This window comes from Solanum verrucosum, unplaced genomic scaffold (genome assembly GCF_900185275.1).
Source record: "Solanum verrucosum unplaced genomic scaffold, falcon-dt-bn FXZP01000062.1, whole genome shotgun sequence".
NCBI lineage: Eukaryota > Viridiplantae > Streptophyta > Magnoliopsida > Solanales > Solanaceae > Solanum > Solanum verrucosum.
In genome coordinates, this window is record NW_026020477.1 from 7,965,377 (window position 1) to 7,988,887 (window position 23,511).

General features: G+C 36.3%; 3 protein-coding genes across 4 annotated transcripts in view; 2 read left to right on the top strand and 1 right to left on the bottom strand.

The window, feature by feature from the left end:
* The window catches only part of LOC125809192 (uncharacterized), a 511,850-nt gene that overhangs the window by 458,165 nt on the left and 30,174 nt on the right, over positions 1-23,511 (top strand). The gene's annotated exons all lie outside the window — the stretch shown is intronic.
* LOC125809132 (E3 ubiquitin-protein ligase BRE1-like 1) overlaps positions 1-23,511 on the bottom strand; it is a 139,115-nt gene that overhangs the window by 64,948 nt on the left and 50,656 nt on the right. The gene's annotated exons all lie outside the window — the stretch shown is intronic.
* Positions 172-13,166, top strand: LOC125809444 (chromatin structure-remodeling complex protein BSH-like). Its single transcript, XM_049489079.1, has 10 exons — positions 172-224; positions 340-428; positions 1,254-1,348; positions 9,749-9,820; positions 10,005-10,052; positions 10,175-10,258; positions 12,385-12,423; positions 12,534-12,616; positions 12,721-12,783; positions 12,940-13,166. Exons 1-10 carry the CDS (start codon positions 172-174, stop codon positions 13,037-13,039), a joined length of 726 nt encoding a protein of 241 aa, XP_049345036.1. The 3' UTR covers positions 13,040-13,166.

The following is a 23,511-nucleotide window of genomic DNA, read 5'->3' on the forward strand; positions in this document are numbered from 1 at the left end:
TTTGCTCACAACAAGTTAAGATGCATTACTATTTGCTATATTAATTCTCAATCTCAATGTTGTAATCACATTATCTAAGTTTATTAGTTGCAGTTGTTGTATAGAAGAAAAGCTTAGCCAGATTCCTTTCTTGCAGATTATGTTTTTATTTTCAGATTGAAAGAAGCAACGATGAAACCCCCTTCGGCATCGGGTTCACTGAAGAACCCAGTGAAGTTCAGACTGTAACTGTCTTGTTCATCTTTCTCTTCCTTTCAATTTTAATATACATACATATATGTGATGGTATAAGAAATGATTTGTTCCTAATGTTTAACAAAAGTTATATCTATATTACAGGCCAACAACCGAGAATCTTGTACCTATCCGTCTCGACATCGAAATTGATGGTAAAAGATTTAAAGATGCTTTTACTTGGAACGCAAGTGGTAAGCTTTTATCTATTTGGTTTTTAACATTTATGTAATACAGGAAATGATTTCATGCTCCTGCATTGTACCCTACTAAGCAGTTAGCTGTTTTCTTGCAACCATTATTTGATGCTTTTAGTTAGTTCCCGATCAAGGTTCAAATCTTTTATTCTAAATGCTGAATGATACCACAGCTCACTTGTACTGTCCAAATGAAAAATTTGGTTTCTGATAACAATGATAAGAAATAATTAATGAGCAAATTTTGTGAACAAGTTGGGTAAACACGCTAGTTCCAGGTAAGGGATACAAAACAAGTGACTTTTTCATTTGGGAGGTGCTATGATATTGAAGGCAATATCTGGAAAATAGTTGGCGAACAATGGAATTCGGGTCCATGGCTTTTTATTTTTATTTTTAGACACTAATAACTATTTCCAGGTGACTTTACAGTGCTCTGAAGACTTCACAGGAAAAGTTAGCAACCTAAGGGATGCTCTGGTGTGTTAAAAATTAAAAATTGGATCTAGGGTGCTTGATCCTTGAAAATGGCTTTATAACTGATGACCTTTGCTGAGTGCTATCTTGTAAAACCAAGAGTAATGTTATAGGGCTTATGTTCTGGCAAAAGATAGCTTGAAACCTCTGCAAACTCTGATATTTGATAACTTTTGTACTAAATTGCTTTTTCCGATGTGATGCTTCGTATACAAAGCCATAGATATATTGTCTATATAGTGAATGGTTCTGTTGATCACTTTTAGAGAAAGAAAAATTGTAGTTTACTTAATATCACCTTGAACTGACCAAGCTGCTGCCCCTCTTTGAACTTCTTAATTACAGATCCTGACTCAGAAGTGGTGGTGTTTGCGAGGAGAACTGTGAAGGATTTGAAATTTCCTACTGCTTTTGTCACTCAGATTGCTCAATCCATCCAGGTAATTTATAAGAAGTCTTAAATCGGAACATGTTATATGCATCATTCCGTCATCTTTCTTCCTGCTTAATAGGATAATTGGCGATTGGATTTTTTTTTTGTGTGTGTGTGTGGGGGGGGGGTCTGTGGGGAGTGGTGGTGGTGGTGGTTAGATCTATAATGCGAGTTGTTACTTGATTTCTACTCTTGTCCTTGCTGGTTCAAATCAACCAGCCTTCTTATAAGTCTTGTGGCCTCTGGCCTGAGCTTTTGTCTTTTTTTTTAGATCACTGATAGTGTCTGTTCTGGAATGCTCTTCGTTTCTTCTTAGAATTTTATTTATACATGCTGAAATCAAGATTCTCCTTCCTCTCCCCACATGCACAAATTTTGACAATCTTCAATTCTTCATTCTTAAGTATCAACAAGCAATTTCTAGTCCAAATAATGTCATCACCTTCCTGAGAGATTCTCTTGCATAGAGGCTTTTAAAAAAAGAGATTTTCTTGTATTGAGAGAACCCTAGGTGATTCTTTCTATCTGCCTAAGCTTTTGCCGATAGAGATACTGGCACCTGTGCTGATGTGAGGTAATAGGTACCGACGGAATAGTAAGGCGCGCTCGAGCTCGCCTGGACAACATTGTCATAAAAAAGATCATATTTTGTAGTTGATATTCTTATCCGAAATCTAAAATCCATCACATTGTATACATAACATCGTGAACCTTGAAAGTTGTGAAAAGACCTAGAGCCTCTATTGCTAGACATGAAGGAATCTGACTTTTAGTGATGACGTCCATGAAGGGAAACATGTTGCGTTGTTGGGAAGGCATTGCCATTTTGATGGGAACCAACATATACAGATCTATCATTGTTGTCAAACTGGTGCCATTTGATAATTCACCAAATGTGCGCAAGGGCAGAGAGCATATAAGTATGGAGAAAAACTCAAACTGCTTATTTCTGTAACTTCAAAGTCATATGGAGGATTTTATTTTTTTTCAATTATTTGGATTTCCTTTTAGAGGCAGGAAATCTTATTCCTCCCTTTGAGATGTTTGTAAGTTGCTGTAGAAGAAGCTAATCTTGATCCGATTTACAAAGAGAATAAGGAAAATCTCCGGACTCCGATATTGAGATCATGATGCATGCATTTTTGGAAAGGACTGATAATTTGAGCTGCATCAATGTTGTTGGATTAATCCTAAACAAAAATTGATGAAAGTGATTGAGAGCCTAGCAAGCCTGCTTCACAGTAGGCCAAACATTTTTGTATAAAAAGCCAGATTGAAATTGTCAGAGCCCTGGAACCTTGATTTATACTCGTAGCCTCATTCGTTGGGAAGCCTGGGAGGGCATTGAAGCAATCTACTTGCTTCCTCTGGTAGTGCTATGAAATACTTGATAGACACTCAAAATTTCCTATGTGATCACTTCTCTCCATTAATTACATTGCTAATCACTCTCAACGTATCTATGTTACTGTACCTATTCTTTTTTTAGAGTCTGGAACTTTGATTATATGCTCATTCTCCTTCTTTGGAAAAGGCATTCGAATTGATCTCCTTCTTACTCTAGTAGTGCTATGAATACTTGATAGACACTCAAAATTCCCTATGTGATCACTTCTCTCCTTTAATTACACTTCTAATCACTCTCAACGTATCTATGTTACTGTACCTATTCTTTTTTTAGAGTCTGGAACATTTATTATAGGCTCATTCTCCTTCTTTGGAAAAGGCATTCGAATTGATCTCCTTCTTACTCTAGTAGTACTATTAAGTACTTTATAGACACTCAAAATTTCCTATGTGACCACTTCTGGCTCCTCAATTACATTGCTAATCACTTCTAATCCATAGAAGGAGAACTGGGGCTCACCAATGCTGGAAGTAATGGCTGCTACTGGTTCGTCTCCATAGCCAACTTTAAATCTGTAAAACATGATAGTGAGGGTGAGTCTACCATTCCAGTGAGTAAATAGCCATCCATAACTGTTGGTACAAGAAAAAAAATGAAACAAAAAGAAAGGTAGTGGCCACTGTTGTATCTGATTATGCATATTCCTAAACTTAAATTGAATGTGACGATGTAATGATCAGCTTGATGTCATATTGGCCTTTTTTCGATTATAAATATTTGGTTTGGGGAGGGGGATTGTTTTTTTTGTTCTAAGATTGGACAAACCCTATCACAACACTTTGTGAGGGAATATAGGCTTTTATCCAGTTTCACTTTGATCTATTAGTGTTTCTTGAATGAAAGTCTACAAGTTCAATTCTTGTAGCATTTTGATGCAATCTATTCTTCACTTTCACAGCATTACTTGAGTGCCCATGTAATGCTTGACTGTACCAACGCATTTGAGCTAATTCGTATGAAAAATCTGTAGCTAATTGGTGAGTAACTGGCGGCTGACTTCCTTATTCAGGTCAAACACCATTATTCAGTTGTTCACCCTTCCCTCCCTAGTTCTTTTGTATGCAGTCCAGTGGAGTTACCCACAAACCACAACTTGTGGCCAGAAGTACTCCACAACACCAATGTATGGAATAAAACCATCAAATTCCTTCCAAATTCTTAAACTAAGTGCATATATCTCAACCTTAGGCGGCACCAAGTACCCACCATCACCATGAGCATAGGTCATCCTTAGTCTTCACAACCTTGTAATCTCTCGTTTTAATTGCAAAGCCAAATCCAAAGAAAGACATATAAGTCCCTAAGTTGTCACAACAAAGAGGAGGCTTTGGGAGGGTGAGACATCTGCCTACTATAGAAACGCAGTTCGTAGGGAAGAACAAGGTGTTCACACATGTAGAGATAGCCTTACATACCATAGTGATGAAACTGAATGAAGAACCTTGGAAGATGAACCCTAGCCTTGGTGTTTCTTGATGTTCTTGAGTGTAGGAATTTAGGACTAAATGAGAGGGTTTAATTATGAAAACTGATTTCCTACACGTTTAGGGACATTTAGATAACTCCCCAAAGGTTTTTAGGACAAAAATACCCCCCCCCCCAATAAAAAGGCGAATTTTGGCCCAGGTTTGCGTTGGCCTCATGTCACGGAGTTGGAAGACAAAATTTTACTCAAGTGGATAGTGAGGTCCGCTTCCTTTCCATGATGCGGACCTGATAACAGACTTGTTAGTCAGGTTGGAGTGTCTCTAGTAAATTAGCCACAACTTTTTACTCCGGACTCCGATTGGCGAACGGTTAGTGGCGTTGAAAAGAAGACTCGTAAACCTTTAATATGATAGGGCATGGTCTAATGGGTCACATAACTCTTTATAATCTGAGAGATATTGTCATTTCAAGTTGACCCTTATATTAACTCATATGAAAAACTTAGCCGATAGAAATGCTTTGAACTTGACTTGGTGTCAGAGGTCCCTGATGACCCTAAACCACATTTGATACACTTCCCATACATAGGAATGAACCTTAACACACATGTACAAGTAGGATATCACATGGTTTAATTTGATACATTCACGACAAATGGTTCGAATCCTTAGCATAGAATTTGTGAGGGTGTTACAATCTCTCTCTCTCTTAGGATCATTCTTCCTCGAATGATGGTCAAGCTAGGGTAACCAACTTAAGCGATGAGCTAAACTCTCCATCAAGTTCAGTAACATTTGAAGGAATACACAATTGAAGGAATACACAAGGTGCAAACTTAACACATGGATTAAAACACTCAAACACAAAGTATAGGTATGGAGTCTAAAATTAGAGAATGACTCTTACCCTTCATTAACATTTGAAGGAATACACAAGGTGCAAAGTTAACACATGGATTAAAACACTCAAACACAAAGTATAGGTATGGAATCTAAAATTAGAGAATGACTCTTACTATATGTCTGACTTTTGAACTTGCCTACTAACATAGATATAACTGGTTCATACTAAGAGTTTGGAACTCAACTGGAGCATACATAGCATGAACATTCACATCAAACTACAAGGCAACAAATTGAGACATGGAGTTTCTAAGGATCATTATAGGAAGAAAGCTACTACCTCGAACGTTCTCATTGAAATGTCTCACAACATTCTGGGAAAAGAATCATGGACATGATTTGTGTGATAAATTTGAGTATGAAGCACTAGTAGGGTATGAGTATCTTAGTCAGCTAACATGAGTTCATAAAACATGAATGATATAGATTTGAACATGTCTCGCCCTCTATATGAAGTTATGTCACATGAAACATGGATACCTTGAGCATAAAATAAGAATAGGATTACTATGCCCTAAGCGATATGACTGATAACTTTTAATCTTAGCAACACTTCCCAACTATATAAGTAAATATAGGTCTAACTACTCGGTTGAGAAAACTTAGCCTACTTTGGCACCAAACAGTTACTACAGAAGTCGAATCATGAACCTTTGATCCATTTATGAAGTTTTAGCTTGTTCTCAGTCTAAAATAACAACACAAGTACAACATAAATCACAAATGACCTAAATATTCTCAGAGTATATCCAAATCCCAAACCCTAGGCCAACCTTATGATTATTCCAACCAAACTAGGGTTTTTCCACTATTAATTCACCTATATGACCAATTCCATGGTTATATTAATAATTTATGGTAAATAAATAAAAAACAAATGTGTTATAGAAAACCCAATGTCTTACAATAATAAATCCTCATAAACCTAGATTTCCTCACCTTAGGATGAATCCAAACCCTCCCCTAGGACCACAATTACCTTCTCTGAGGCCTAGGAATCGAATTACAAAAGTAGTGGATCAGATTGCTCACCTTTACGAAAATTCATAATGAAAATCTGCTGAAATTTGCACAAAGTCACACTTTCTCTTCTCCAAAAATGAAATCAGAATAATGAGCGATTTTTAAGACTTTTTCTACATTAATTCATGAGTGACCCCGTTACAGCAGCCCAATTGAGCCCCCAATCCCGCTATAACGGCCTAGATTGACCACTTTTTTCCTCCGCTATGGCGGCGTAAAACCCACTATAGCGGCTTGCACGGGATAGAACCTCAAAATAGTATATTTTGCAACACACTTCAAATTCTGACGTAGTTAAACCGACCTCTTCACGCCAAGTTAAAAATTGGGAGTTCTGCTTATCCGAATTCGATTTCGAAAAGCCTTACAGACTCCTTATTATCTTAGCTAATAGAAAACCAATTTAAGTTTAGACATTTTACCTCATCTATTTTTGGATTGCCCTAGACCTCACCTTGCTCAGATTTTGTCTGAGACTGGCCTTGCCCAAAATTTTCAACTTACTACTTCAAAAGTTTTCTGGTCCAATTTTTTTCACCAATGGTTTTCTCATAACGACCGGAAGGGGCTGTTACACCAGGGGTATAAAAAGAATCGTAGGGATGGCAATGGGGCGGTGTGAAGCGGGGGCGGGGCGGGTTTAGCTTAACCCGCAAAATTATTAGTCCTCCCCGCCCCGCATAGCAAATTCAATATTCTGGAACAATACAACGAACTAAATTCCAATGAGGACAATTTATTTTGGAATCTTGACAAGAAAGGAAGATTTATAGTGGGTTCAGCTTACAGAAGGTTACAAAGAGCAAACTCACATGATGGTAGTTGTCCTTGGAAGATGATCTTGAAAGTCAAGATACCTTTCAAGGTAGCATGTTTTACTTGGCTTCTACCAAATAGGTTACACTCATCCACGACAATCTAATGAAAAAAGGTTTTCAAATTTGTCCTAGTTGCTCTTTTTGTGAATGTGAAATTGAGACAATAAACCATCTCTTTCTATATTGTAGAGACTGTGAAGTTATGAAAGATTTTCTTTAACTTAAGGGGCATAAGCTGGACTATGCCAATGAGCATAAATTTTAGCTTGTTGGAATAGAGAAGGAAATCAGTTAGGATACAGAGAGATGGAAGATTGTCTCAGCCTGAATTTGGTGGACTATATGGATGGAAAGGAACCAAAGATGTTTTGTAAACAAGAGCTACTCACTGCAAAAATTGAAGATGAACTGTTTGGTCCTTTTCTTTTTTTGTTGTAAACATGAATATCCTCAAAAAGAAGGGGATATTCCTAGTATTCTTGATAATTTGTGATATAGTAGTAGTTTTCTCTTCCTTGTATTTTGGCGGCAAGTATTACTGAAATACTTCCTAAGTATTCCTTTGTTCATAATTCAAGTTACCTTTCTAAAAAGAATCGTAGTTAATAATTCTAGGGTTCATAAAATAATAATTTTCCAGAATTCATCGAGAAAACATCAAGAAACCACTAAGAACTATTAAAAAGTCATTAAGAAACCATTAGACTTAGTTGTCAAGATAGAAACCGTTACTTTCATAATTATTCATAATTTCATGGAGAAAATCTTGAAAAACTCGTGGATTAAGAGTTATCAAGAAATTGAAACACTTTCATGGAGAGTTCTCAAGCTTTCATGAAGACTCAAGAACAATTCAAGAAAGTGGGGTTTGAAACCATAGAAATGTAGTTCATGTGGAAGAACAAGGTGTTCCTACTCGTGGAGATAACTTTACATATCTCACTAATGAAATTTGATGAAGAACCTTGGAAGATGAACCCTGGCCTTAGTGTTTCTCTTGAAGTTCTTGAGCATAGGAATTTAGGATTGAATGAGAGGGTTTAATTATGAAAACTGATTTCCTACACGCTTAGGGACATTTGGATAACTCCCCAAAGGTTTTTAGGACAAAAATACCCCCTAAAAATAAAAAAGAAACGGCGAATCTTGGCCTAGGTCCTTGTTGGCTCTGTGTCACGGAGCTGGAAGACGAAGTTTTACTCAAGTGGACAATGAGGTCCGCTTCCTCTCTGTGTTGCGGACTTGATAGTGGACTTGTTAGCCAGGTTGGAGCATCTCTAGTAAATCGGTCATAACCTTTTACTCTGGACTCTGATTGACAAACGATCGGTGACGTTGGAAAGAACACTAGTAGACTTTTAATTTGATAGGTCATGGGTCATCTAACTCATTATAATCCGAAAGATATGGTTGTTTGAAATTAACCCTTATATTAACTCATGCAAAATAAACTTAGCTGATAAAATACTTTGAACTTGACTTGGTGTTAGAGGTCCCTTATGATCCTAAACCACATTCGATACACTTCCCGCACATAGGAATGAACCTTAACACACATGTACAAGTAGGATATCCCAGTTCAATTTGATACGCTCACGACGAATGGTTTCCTTAACATAGAATTTGCGAGGTGTTACATATGCGTAATGAGTTGAGGTCTTCCCCCTTAGGGAGAAGCTATCTTTGCCATTTTGCTTTCATAAATAAATTATCAATACATTTTGATTAATATATATTCAAGATATTTAAAATTGTTCATAAAAAATATTTTATATATATATATATATATATAGAAGTTGTCGGTTCGGTTATTTCTTTGGGTTTTTTAGTACACAACCAAAACAAATATTATCAATTTTTAAAAATGTAAAACCAAACCAAACCCAAATAAAATCGGTTTATTTAATTGGTTTGGATGATTAAGAACATGTACAATAGAGCCAAGACTCGAGTGGGGACAATGGCAGGAGACTCGGAACACTTTTGAGCCGAGATGGTTTGCATAGGGATCAACTCTTAGCCCGTTATTATCTGCCTTGGTGATAGATGAACTGACATGGCATATTCAGGGTGAAGTGTCATGGTATATGTTATTTATAGATGATATAGTATTGATTGATGAGACACACGACTAAGTTAATGATAGGACGGATGTTTGGAGATAGACTCCGCAGTCTAAAGGGTTCAGGTTGAACATGACTAAGACAAAGTACTTGGAGTGCAAGTTAAGTGACGTAACTCCCTAGGCAGATCTGGATAAAAGACCAAAAGGCTGTTCATAAGATGTTAACGTAAGTCTTTTGTCTATTACAGAATAGTATAATTTGGAGAAACCTCAACAAGTATTCTGGTTGTTTTATGTTCACTGATCTTTAAAAAAATCCTTTATGTCTGCATTTGGTGGTCTGTATGGATGGAGAGGAACCAGAGATGTTTTAAAAACAAGAGCTGCTCTATGCAGAATTTGAAGCTGAATTGCCTGGTTCTTTTTTTTTTTTGGTGTAAACATGAATATCCTCAAGATGCAGAGGATATTCCTAGTATTTTAGAGTTCTTATGACCTCCATAGGAGTTCTTTTCCCTTTGCAACTTTTGGATGTAAGTATTATTAGAATACTCCTTATGTATTCTTTTGTTTATAATACAAGTTACCTTTCTCAAAAAAATAAAATCTTTATGTCTGTTATTCCTTTTTCTGGATAAAAACTTGGTATTGCTATAGTGTTTGCCGACCTCTGTTGCAAAAAGACTGCTTAGGGTACATGCTTTCTTTTCTGTTGCTTCCTGTAACTTAAGTCTTATTGGTTTCTCCTTTTCCAATTTTGTAGTCACAATTGATAGAATTTCGGTCATACGAAGGACAAGATATGCACACTGGCGAGAAAGTTGTTCCTATCAAGGTTTGTCACATTTGTTTTTGTTGATATTGATGACATTACGTTGAAAGATTATTCATCCCAAAAATTTTTTTACTGTGAAAGAGACCTATCTTACTGACTTTGGTGGTCTCAACTGCCGAGGGTTCATCATTTGAATTAGGTACTTGTATTTATCTATTTCCCTTTCTTTTCCGGGCTCATCCAGCTTGATCTCCAAGTAAATCACACAGTTATAAAGGACCAGTTTTTCTGGGTAAGTTGTTGGATATCTCATTCTTCAATCTCATCTATCTTGCTTTGGTAAGAACTGTGATCAAATTAGCAATTACTCTGCCTCATTTGTTGCTAATATAAAGAGAAATAAAATAATTTCAGGACATGAACAATTTTGAGGGTGATCCTGAAGAATTTGCACGGACATTTTGTGAAGATATGAAAATTGAAGACCCAGAAGTTGGAGTAAGCTCTATTTATTTCCTTTCTGTTGGTTGAGAATAAAAATAGTGTTTGTGTTTCCATCCCATAAAATTATCATTTGTTATTGCATATTCGTTGTAAGTTTGATGTTCATCATACTGATATACTTCTAAGTTATGGGGTGATGAAGTTAAAGGGGGTGCCCTTCTATACTTATTTTTCTTCCCATCTCTGTTTGATTGTTTTTTGGGGTTAACTAGAGTGTATATCAGCCAGCCAGAGACAATTGTGGGTCCAAAAATTTAGTCCTGTGCTCTCAAGATTCAACATTCAAATTCCATGATACTTCCACATCTCTGATGCGAAACTGAATATTTTGGGTTTAATATTTGCAACTTGTGCAGATAAAATTAACCTCCCTCCTATTTTGCTACAATTAGGAAGATCTTTCTGTAATTTGTAAATGGGGGAGGATTGGTGAAGGGGAATCATAGAATTAATATTCCATTAGGTCTCATTATAGTCTCATAAGGGATATTCTAGCAAAATGCACAGTTCCTTAATCAAGAAAGTGACCTAGTTTTCTTCAATGCTGAATTTATTTGATAAAATATGCTGTCAAATAATTTCAACTTTCTTAGACCATTGACAGAGTATGAGAATATGAGGAATTTAGTAACTTGGTTTTAGAGAAGAAAATTTAAGAGCATATTGATGACATGGCAACATAAAAAAATGATAAGAGTATACAATCTGTTTGGAGAACAATCCCTCTTTGTTTTTTATGGACAATATGACTGGAAAGAAATAGGATCTGGTTTGAAGGGGAAAGACAACATATATCCAGGACTAAGAATAGATGTCCTGTAAATATGTATTTATGGTGTACAAGGAGTATTAAGTAAAATATGGAGCAATACATGGAATTCTTAGAAGGAGATGGGAGATATGTGGCTGAATGTTGGTGATAGATGCTGTTTTTTTGTAATGTTGTACCATCATGGTTCCTTTCCTCAATCAAATCTTACCTTATCAAAAAGATATTGGGAAGGTAATGAATAATGTAGGATAATTGGTCTTTAACCTAAAAATATAGACAACATATTGGGCTTTGCTCAAAAGAGTACTCTAGAGATCGTGTTCCACACAGGAAACAATTACTATTGTTATGTTTTTACAATGTTCTTGTCTTGTAATTGCTATATTCATCCTTTCTTTCCCCCAGTCTCTTTTTTATTGTACTGGTCTTAGGAAAAGATTGCTTATCTTGACACAACTGTGAGAAGCCAATGTTGAGCGATTTGCCTTGAACTTACTTACTTTTTATATTGTCAGAGTTTAACTGCCCCGTGATTGGAATTGGACAAACAAACACATACAATTAAGAGCTTTCATTACAATTACAGCAGAAAGATATTGGGCTGTAAATTGAAATAGCAAAATCATAAAGATAAGTTGCTTGGACTCCCCAAAAATGTTGCCACACCCGTGTCGGATCCTTCAAAAATACAATATTTTTGGAGGATCCGACATGCACCCGTCGACATTTTTGAAGAGTTAGAGCAACATAGTCTTAAAGGGTAATCATGCATTAGGGATATTAAAACCTCTCGATATTGTAGGCCTTTGTATTTATGTGTTAAAAATCTATATATATGTTCATGTATAAGTAAACTCTGGACATATAAGAGTTCCATATTGAATCTTATTAGATAAAGAATCTTTTGTCTCGTGGTAGCCTGCTCCAGTCCCCTTAAGAAACTTTCATTATTGGGTTAACCATAGAGAGGGAGGGCAGAGCTTTTGATTATTTCATGTTGTCATAGAGTTGAACAATTGGTTTCTAATGTTGTCAAAGATTTGAACAATGAAAATAGATAGTGAGTGCCTGATTCTTACTTGGCTCAAATGAGATTTTGTCCCAACATTATCCCATCAAGAGACAATTTTTTCTGTAGTGTAGCTTCTTGGAATGCACTAAATTGTAGTTGTGTTACTTTCTCACTTTTTACTCCTACAAAACAATCATGGGTAGTTACTTTCTTTAATACCCAGTGTTTTACTTACATCCTAAACAATCTGATGTGAGGCTGTCATTTTTCAGTATCCTTTTTATTTTAAAAAACTGGGGATGCTTTCTTCTTGATAGTTGACTCCTTTTTTTGTAGCCTGCAATTGCCATAGCAATTAGAGAACAACTTTATGAGGTGAGAATATATCATTCATTTTGTTTCTACCTGGATTTCTACTATGTGTTAATAGTTGAAAGCCAGCCACTTCACGGTCTTTTGACTATTTTTGGCATTTAACTTTTCAGATTGCAAAGCAAGGTGTTGCATCCGTGAGAGAAAACAGGACAAATAAGAAAGGACGCAGAGGAATGGAACATCTCTCAGCCAGGTTAGTGTCATTGAGCTATGCTGTTTATGTTGATCTTTGGTCAATCAAATCACATACACATTATCCTCGGTACATCTCTTTCCTCATAATTATCTTTTTGACAGTAAAGTAGGTTCGCCTGCACTGGACCTGGGGAAGCTATTCGACCCTGATGGAAGTATCCAACGGTACCACTCTTGCTTTTTCTTAATATTCTCTCACTCAATAAAAAATGAATGTCAAATCGAAATGAGGATTCTTTTCCATATGTATTTCAATTCAATCGTATCTCATCAGCACATCCAGTTTTGGACTTCATTCATTTCAAATGTGACTCTTCTCAGGGGAAAGAGTGAATGTGATGCATTTGAACCAATTGTCAGTCACCTGTCAAATGAAGAGGTGGATGCCGTCGAGGCTAGAGAAGAGAGGCTTCCTCGGTGATGCAGACAGTGTCTATTGGAATGGATATCAGCAGTTTAAATGAGAAATTGTTTTAAGTTTTAGAATGATGAAATGAAACTAGTTCCTAGTAAAAGTATAACCAAAATCTCGTGTTTTAGATAATGTTCAGATTTTTGCAGTGATCTGGAGATCACAGTTACTTCTGTTTGTCAAAAGAAAATATGGAACAGTACTTCTGTGCTAATTTATTAGTACCTGTTTCTCTACTTCTATGGACTTTTTGGATTTCAAAAGGTTGAAACAAATTTGTTGATGGACTGGGACACCTGCGTGCTGTACCGTCAATGAGTTTGCGAGTTCATTGAAGAACTTTCAACAACTGTTGATCTATATTTATTTTTAAACGCAGGTACCCCAAATATCATTTTTCACTCATGCTTATTTTCAATGATGATGATTGAGTTTTTTCAATCAATATCAACTTTCCATTATTACATATTTTAACTCATACTTATTTTGAAAAGTGATTTTTGAAAAAGTATTTTGGAGAATAATAATTTGTGTTTCGCTAATCAATCAATTTGAAAAATATTTTGATAAAAAAAATTTCCGCAGTAACTAGTTGTCTTAGCTAAGAGTCTAAGGGGTCGTTTGGTACAAACATTGATAACACAGGGATTAGTAATGTAGAGATTAGTAGTGCATAGATTATTTTTTGTCAAGTGTTTGGTTCATTGCTTCCCACTTAATTTTGTGTTTGATTTAAAACTCTACAAAAAAATTCTTTCCTATTATACTCTTGTGTTATTATGAGATTGTTTATTTCATGTAATTGAGTCAAGGTAGATAATCACCAGACAATATTTGTTTTGTAGGATTTTCTATTTCATTTAACTAGTTAAGTTATATATATATATATATAAAATTAATTTTGAGGTATGATGTACCACTAAGGAGATCCTTGATGGTATGGTGTTGGTCAAATGTATCTTAAACTTAACATAGATTTAGGACTACTTATATTGTTCAATAGCTAAAGCTTAATATAAAAACTAGTTCAAGTGGTTAATCGACGAACTACATTGAATTAAAAAAAAAGAGAAAAAAATATTAGTGAAATCATTATATTACACTAAACAAATTTGGAGAATTAAAAAGAACATTTATAATTATTTCAATAAAAAAAAATAATCAAATTACAAAAGAAAATTAGGATAATGAATAAAGGGATAATTTTGTTATTTAGGGGTCTTATCCAAGGTTTAACAAACCTTGGATTAGTTATCCCTCCATTTCCTATGGATAAAATAAGACTACATGTGGTGTATAAGCAACCCATGGATTAAATAAAATAAAGAGAAAATACATAAAAACCCCCCCTGAACTTGGCACGAAAACTTACTTTAGTACTTAAACTACACGGGTGTTTATATACCCCCCTTAACATCTTTTATGTGAATTATTTTCAACCCTCCGAACACCAGCCTTGTGCGCGTGTTGTTACAGCTTAGAACGGCGCGCTAGTCATCTTTAAACATTTTTAAAAAATTAAATTTGCCCCTCCAACGGTAATATCCGACCCATTACCCATTTGAAGAACAATCTTCACTTTTGAAGAACCCTAAATACCTCTTCTCCCTCACCAACCAAATCATCCAAAAAATGGTGACCTAATTCATTATTTTTTCTTGATTTTTCTCAAATCTTAGCTCTTCAAACCTAAAAGTTGAATGTTTAAAGGAATTGTTCTTCAAAATGTAAGATTCAAACCTAAAAGTTGAATCTTTGAAGGAATTGTTCTTCAAAATGTAAGATTCAAACCTATTCTTCTTCATCTATTATTTTGATTTTCCTTTCCTCCCTTTTTTCTTATTTTCTGTTTTTTACAGATTCTCGTTACTTCTTGCACAAAATTGTAGCACACAATGCGGTCAATTAATTTGACAAATCTTTGTATGGAAGAAGATGATTATACTACGAACAAAAAAGTTTATTGTAATCATGGACTTGTGGTGCGTTTGAAAACATCTTGGACTTCAAATAACCTCGGAAGAAGATATTCGTCATGTCCTTATTATGGGGTAAAGATCATTTTTGTTTAAATTTTTTTAGCCGATTAAGAATTTGATTATCACTAATTCCTTCATTTTTTTCATTATTGAAGGGTCCTAGATCTTGCAACTTTTGGTGTTGGAAGGATAAAGAAAATATTGATCTGAGGTCGAAATTTGTGATTCCTAAACTAATACAGAAATTGGGTGAGCTTGAGAATATTGTAGAACCCTCTCAAACCTCAGCCACTGCATTTGAATTGGTTGAGGTCACTGCAGAAGTTGACAAGCTGGGAGATTTCAAACAAGATGATGATTGTCTAGGTATGAAATTGAAAATGTTGCAAGAAGAGGCTGAGAAGATGAAAGTAATGCAGAATAAATGGAGAAGAACATGGCAGAATGTGATCTTTTTTGTTGTAGCTTGTTGTTGTGTTGTGGTTATAGCTATAAGCTATTGGTTCTGGGTGATATATATGAAGAAAGGTTCAATGAAGTTACCTTAAGTTGTTTGATGTAGTGAGATCAATGTTGGTGTAGTGTAGCACTGTTTATGTTGTAATCAATTAGGTGCAAGACTCTTTTGTAATGAGTTCTTCTTATTCTCTTAATGTAATTTGGTGGTTTGTGTATTTGTTTGTGTTTTATTTACAACTGCATTCACTAAATTGCAGTCACAATTGCATAATTGTACATATAAAAGTAATGCAAAGCTGGTTGCATAATTGTTTTAAAAAGTGACAACTAAAATATCAAACTAATGCAGTCACAACTGCATAATTGTTTCAAAAACAAACATAGATCAAACTAATGCAATCACAGCTGCAACATAATTGTTTCAAAAACAAATAAATCAAACTAGTGCAGTCACAGCTACATAATTGTTCCAAAAGCAGTTAAAATATCAAACTAAAGCAGTCTCCATATCAAACTTCAGCAACATTGGACCTTGTTCTCATTCTTTTGTTTTCTCTCATCTCTTGAAGACATTGTGAGTTACAACAGCCTTTCCTTTCCATTTTAAGCTTGATCTTGGTTTATGATGCCCAAGATTTTCAGTCACTATTGAAGAGTTCATAGGCATTCCAGGTTAGATTCACAAAAATATGTTGTCTTAGATGCTTCATAAGTTAAAATTTAAAAGTGTGTAAATAATTAAGACAACTTACATTGTGGATTGTAAAACCACTCTGTGTATGTAGTATCCCCATTCCAACCATTCTTGGCCTCTTCCCTCCTCTAGTAGCACCAGGAACATCAGTAGCAGTAGCAGCTACACCAGTTCATCTTCCCCTTCCAGCTACACCAGTTGCAGTTCCTCTTCCCCTTCCAGCTAAACCAGTTCCAGTTCCTCTTCCCCTTCCAGCTAAACCAGTTCCAGTTCCCCCTCCAGCTAAACTAGTTCCAGTTCCTCTTCCCCTTCCAGTGGCACCAGAACTATCAGCAGCAACACCAATCCCTGTTCCATTACCAGTTGCAGTTCCTTTTCCCCTTCCAGTAGCACTAGCCTATAACATAAAGTGATCAACAAAAATATTAGACTGATTAAGATGTAAATTAACAACTAAATTAATTACTATAAACATTACATGTTTTGTAAAACCTCTTGGTCGACCTCTTCCTCTCTTTGTGCTTGATTGTGATTCAGTTGGTGCTCTAGAAGAACCAACACTTAACCTTGTTGAACTAGTCTCACATCCTCTCCCCTTTCCTCCTCCTCTGCCTGTATTAGCTTGATTATTCAAATGACAACCCCTCTTATTATGACCCTTTGCATGATAAAGATTGCAGGTCATCTCAACACCTCTCTTGGACAATTTTTTTGTTTTGTTTTCATTTTGCTCCTTTCTCCTACACTTTCTAGGCCTTCCTGGTAGTGTTTTTATAACATGTGGTATAACAGAAGGATTGGTCGACTGTGGCCACATTTTCATGTTAGTAATTGGTTGAATGTAGTGACTATAGACCTTGAGATAAGTCTCCTTGCTATACCAATGTGCAACATAGTTAATGGACTCCAATTTTTTAAAATGAAGTGCAGTTATAACATGGCAACAAGGTATACCTCTTAGCATCCAAGATCTACAAGTACATGTTTGATTGCCTAGATTCACACAAATGTGTTATCCCAACTGTCTTTAACCTCAAAATCATATTCACCATTCCATTCAAGGTTACACTTCATTGACTTTGTTGTGTTCTCTGTCAATACATTTAGGGTCATCGGAGATATGTTTGTTATCCAAGTATCACATAACTCCCTCAATTGTCCTATTCTTCTCATTGTTTTGATCCTTATTTCTTTAAGCATTGTGATGATAGTTTTGTGTCTTGGCCCAAAAATCCATGAATTAAAGCTTTCAGCATGTTGTTATCAACACTATCACAACAGCTAAAAAACTTAAAGTATAATTTAGAACACCTCTCTATATTGTACGACAATAAGTCATCACATATTCCAGTGCGTAACTTCTCCATATGATCCAAATTTCTTTTCAATTCTTGTTCGTATGCAGATTCGGCACATCTCCAAAAACAATTTATTATTTCAATGCCTTTCCAATTCTTAGACAGTTGGCTAGAACATATCTTGCACACATTCTTTGTTCTATATTTGGCAGAAGATCTTGAATAGCTTTGTCAAGACCCTTTAACAACAATATTTAGAATAACATGAGATCTAACTTAATGAATAAATGGAAGAGAAATTAAATGAATAAATAAAAATACCTTCTGCATATCAGTAATCGTTGTCAATTTTGTTCCATCTCTTAGCTCAAGATCATGTCTTACAAGCTTGATAGACCATTTCCAAGTGAATGTATTTTCAACCTCAACAACTGCCCATGCTAGTGATAGCATTTGGTTGTTCCCATCCTTACAAACAACCACAAGTAATTGACCTCTAGAAACATCTTTCAAGAAGCAACCATCAAATCATATACATCTTCTAACTCCAACTTTGAATGCCTTCTTTAAAGCATCAAAACATATGTAAAATGATTGAAATATTTTGCTACCACCTTCAAAAGTTTCTTCACTAAGTCTCACCACACATGTGCTGCCTGGATTAGTTTTTAAGAGCTCATCTCTATTATCTAAAATTCTTTTAAACTCCTTCACATGATCACCCATAATTTGTTTCAACACAATGTTTCTAGCTTTCCTTGCTACAGTCCTCCCTACATACACATTCAACTATTTTTTCACTAAAATTTGAAACTGAAAAACTCTAAAGCCAGGCTCAGAAATAATTCTGTCCTTGTACCTTTCTGATAAGTACTTTGAATTCACTAATTTATTTTTGGTTGTGCCATTGCATTTATGTACTGGATTATAATACTTCACAACAAAATCTTTTGTTCTTTAATCAATATTTCCAAACAACAACCATGGACAACCAGCTGTACATTTTACCCTCACCCTAGTTGCATCATTAACATATTTATCTAATTCAACATTTTCTTGAACTGCATATCTAGTAATAGCTTCTCTAAACTGCTTAACACTTTCAAAAGCAAAATCAGTCTCCCAAACTATTAACTGACAGGTAGGATCAAATACAACTTTCTTTTTATTTCAGTTTGCTCTTCTTGCTTTTCTTTGTCTTCTTATAGGTTGTTCAACCTCATCTTCCTCATTAACATCTTCATCAGTATTTATTTCAAAACTAACAGCTTCATCTGAATCAAAATAAGGTTTATCTCCAGCTATCTTACCCTCAAAGTAGTTTATTTATTGGATAAATATTCATCACATCCTAAATCAACTCCTTTAGATCTAGGGCCCTTTTCTTTTCTCTTTTTTATTTTAGTAGCCCTTTTCTCTTTCCTAAAATTTATAACCTCCTCATGAACATCACTACCATACTCATCTTCTCCTTCATCATACAAATCTGCATTGTCTCAATCATCACTTGCTTCTGTTTCACTTTCCCAATTAGACCCAACTTCTGGAATATCAGATGCAGCAGCAGAAGAAGTACCACAGAAGTCTTCTCCAACACTAACAGAAGCCCTACCCAAGTCCTCTCTAACACCAGTAGAAGCCCTACCCAAGTCCTCTCCAACACTAGCAGAAGTCCTACCCAACTCTTCACCCACAATAGATTCTTCAGGTTGTGCAGCCTCTTCAAATCCTAAACCTTCACTACCCTCAAAAGTTTGACTAGATTCTTTATCAAAAGTAGCATTAGATTTCCCACCCACATCATTTAGATATCCAATTTCGGGGGAGGGGGCACAACAGTTTCTTCAACTAAATGAGTCACATAAAGTTCAACAATATCTCCTTTTCTAAATTGATGTACAATACCCATAATATCCCTATCACTTTTAACTTCAACAACACGTCGACATTTAGATGGTTTAATATAAACAACACAAGCAGAATAGTTATAGCAATTTCTTTAACTATATCAACAAATTCAAAGTAGGACAATTTATCAACATCTACATCAAAACAATCAGTGACAATACATTCTTCATACTTAATACGAGGTTTTTGTTGTACTTTTCCACCATGGTGAAACCTTAAGGTAACGTACACATCCATCTTCAAACTGTAAAGATAAAAAAAGGTAAGCTTTACGAAAACCCTAAACTCGGTCAAATGTTACAATCATCTAAACGAAGATTACTAACCTGGTAACTTTGTTTCTTCACGCAAATCCTTTGTTTCTTCACGAAAACCCTAAACTCAGCAAATCATTCACGCTGATGACTTGTTATTCTTCAGATTAGGTCTTTAGATTTGAGAGAGATTTAGGGATATTTGTTTAAAAATGGGTCGGGTTGTATTTTGGGAACGGGTGGGTTATATAAAACGGGTAAGATATTTTTAAAACCCTTAGCGACGTGGACCAATGAAAACGCGCGTGTGTAACAATGTCCAGCCTTCAATTGGGCTGGTGTTCGGAGGGTTAAAAATAATTCACATAAAAGATGTTAAGGGGGTATATAAACACCCGTGTAGTTTAAGTACTAAAGTAACTTTTCGTGCCAAGTTCAGGGTTTTTTTTTAAATGTATTTTCCCTAAAATAAAGTAACCAAACAATGTACTAGATGGCCTATTCTATTTAATACCACCTACCAAACGAGTCCTAAAAGCTTTGACCTAAGCTTTTGCTCATTTTGAAAAAAAAAATCATATTTTTTCCGGTTATTGCATTAGAGAAAAGATTTTCAGTTTATTTATTCTTTGTTTTTTTGTTAGATAGAAAAGACGAATCGGTAGAATTTTAAAACATAATAAATAATTTTAAATAGATTACAATTTACAAGTTAAATAGTTTTAAAACATATTAAATAATTGTATTATTGATACATCACAAATTTTGAAAACTTAGAAAAATTTTATTATGGATGAGGTACAACTAGTACTAGTTGTATGAGGAGATTATTTTATTGATATTATATTATGATGCATGTGACCCGTGCTTTATTTTTCTTCTTGGCCTTTGTTTCTCTTTCTTACTTTTCCCTTTCCTCTTTTTTGTCATTTTTTTATTTTTCTAAATCTAATTTGAAACAAATTTAATTACTCCATCAGTTTGTATAGTGAAAAATAATTTATCTTTTTACTTATTTATTTTAACAGAAAATATTTTGGAAAAATATTATTTTTGTCATTAAATAATTACATAATATATTAATAATAAAATTTAAAAATATAATTAATAAAACTAGTTTAGTAATATGAATTTCTAATACAAATACAATAGAATTCATATATATATATGGAAAAAAATATTCAAAATAATGTTTATGTTAAACTTAAATAACATTTCAAAAGTGAAAAGTAAGTTGAAAAAACACATTATACCAACACAAACTAAAAGGTTGTGTAATAGACTCAATCAAAGACTTTCCTACCCCACTTTTCAAAGGATTCAACGATTTCAATGAAGCACTAGTGTACCGCCCCAGAAGGCGTTACATTAAAATCCAGCATTTTCAGGAGCGAGGCAGAATCGTCGAGTCTCAAACAGCGTACAGATTTTATTCCGTCTTTCGGAGATACTTTGGAGACCCTTGAGGAGCAGGTTGTGACCATGACTCTCAGCCAGCAGAGGGCCCAGCAGAAGGACAAGGCTGCCTGAATTTAAGGGACACTCCACCATGCCTTTGACTTTGAAAAAGGACACACTTGTACCATTATTTTAGGGGAACTTGTCCCCAACGTTTTAGCTTAGATTTTCAGCTTTTAGACATATATAGTAGTGTTTCATTGTATGTAGAACACTTGGAGAAAATATCAAGAAAATTGGCACTTGCCTCCCAAAACTTGTTTCCTTTTTATTACTTTCTTGTTGGCTGTTTTGCGGACTGTTTTTAGACGATTTGTTGTTGCACGTTTGAGGGCGTGTTTGGGTGAGGACTGAGCTTACGAAGAGCTGTGCAAGCCTTCCTTCGCTGTCCCACGAGCCTGCGAAAAATAGGCCCGTGACAAATGGTATCAGAGCAACGGTGAAAGCATGACGTCGAAGTCTCAACGCAACGAGGAAGGAGAACACGAAGCTAGGAAGGACACTGCCAGAAAACGAGACAAGAGAAGGGTAAGAGAGTCTTCTTCCAACCCTCCTGTTGGAAGCAGGAGCCTTGGGGAGGAGGGTGATGTTTCCGATACCAGCCAACTCGACGAGAAAATCCTCGGAGTTGAGGCTGGTTTGTCGGCCTTGAACAGGCGACTCGTTGTTGTCGAAAACAATTTCACTTCTCTAGAGACGGTTGCTCTTGAAGGTTTCGATAAGATGAAAAGTAACCTTGAGGAGCTTGAGGAGGTTAATAAGGAAGGACTTACCAACCTCGAACTCAAGCTCACCGAAGCTCTCTCCTCTCTTCATCGAGAGTTTGAGACTTTGAAGAGGCAGGTTGAAGAGACTGCCCCTACGGGAATTGCTGGTCCCGTTACTGTCCGTGAGACACGGATTGAAGCTCCTAAGCCAAAGGAGTTTCGTGGTGAAAGGAATGTCCAAGATGTTGAGAACTTCTTGTGGCAAATGGATGCTTACTTTGAGCACGTTTGCATGACCAGTGAAGCTGCCAAGATTCGGACAGCAGCCATGTACTTGAGCGACACCGCCATGCTGTGGTGGCGGAGGAAAAAGGCGGACATGGAGAGAGGGGTTTGTTCCATCGACGATTGGGAACAGTTCAAAGGGGAGTTGAAGCGACAGTTCTACCCTCAAAACGTAGTGCATGAAGCTCGTCGGAAGCTGAGGGAACTGAAGCAAATATCTTCCATTCGAGACTACGTGCAGGAGTTCACCAGACTCACTCTCCAAATTTCGAGTTTGACAAGTGAAGACTTGCTGTTTTATTTCTTGGATGGCCTCCAAAACTGGGCCAAACAAGAGCTCCAAAGACGACAAGTTCGTGATGTCGATGAGGCGATCGTAGTGGCAGAATCGCTCAATGACTTTCGAGCAGAAGCAGCGAAGGGGAGGGACAATCGGAGCAAAAATGTTCCTCCCAAAGGGGATAGCAGTCGGACCAAGAACAGGCCAGTTCCCAACCGAGGCAGCGACATAAGAGGTAACAATCGAAACCAACCCTCTAATTTCCGCAAAAACTATGAGGATCGTAAGAAAGGCGCTCCACATCGTGAGGGTTGTTATATTTGTGGTGAAACTACTCATGCTGCCCGTTACTGCCCGTCCTTAAGTAAATTAAATGCAATAGTTGCTGCTAAAAAACAGCAAGAACAGGTTGCATCGCAAACTGGAGGTTCATCCAGCGAGCAAGGCGGACAGGCTAGCGGGGCTGAAAAGAGTAAGAATGTTGCTGTTGGAATGTTTAATCATATGGCTTTGTTTAACCATATAACTCTTGCTGCGTTAGCTGCTCAGCCGGCTAGTATAAAGCCGCGCGAATCGTTGTTTGTCAATGCCAAGTTGAATGGCAAAGACGTTAGAATTATGGTAGACACCGGTGCAACTCACAATTTCGTAACGAAAGAAAGAGCCACTGACCTCTGTTTGAATTATGTTGCTAGTGATACAATGCTGAAAACAGTCAATACCCTCCCCACAACTGTGCACGGATTCGCTCCCAAAGTCCCCATCGATTTGGGAGGGTGGAAGGGGCTGACAGATTTCACCATCGCACCTATGGATGTTTTTGACATCATCTTGGGGCTGGATTTTTGGTATGAAGTGAACGCGTTTATTTCACCGCGTCTCAGCCAATTGCACATCAGTGATGCCGGAGGTTCCTGCGTGGTGCCCCTTATTCGGGTGCCACAAAACAGAATGCACTTGTCCGCCATGCAACTTATTAAAGGCTTCAAGAGAGGGGAACCAACCTTCCTTGCTGCCCTTGTTGGAGGCGTCAGAGACTCGGTTGAGGCAGCAGCCTTACCTCACTGTGTCGAACAGGTCCTTTATGATAATAGGGACGTGATGCCGGAGGAACTTCCCCAACGGTTGCCACCGCGAAGGGAAGTTGATCATCAAATTG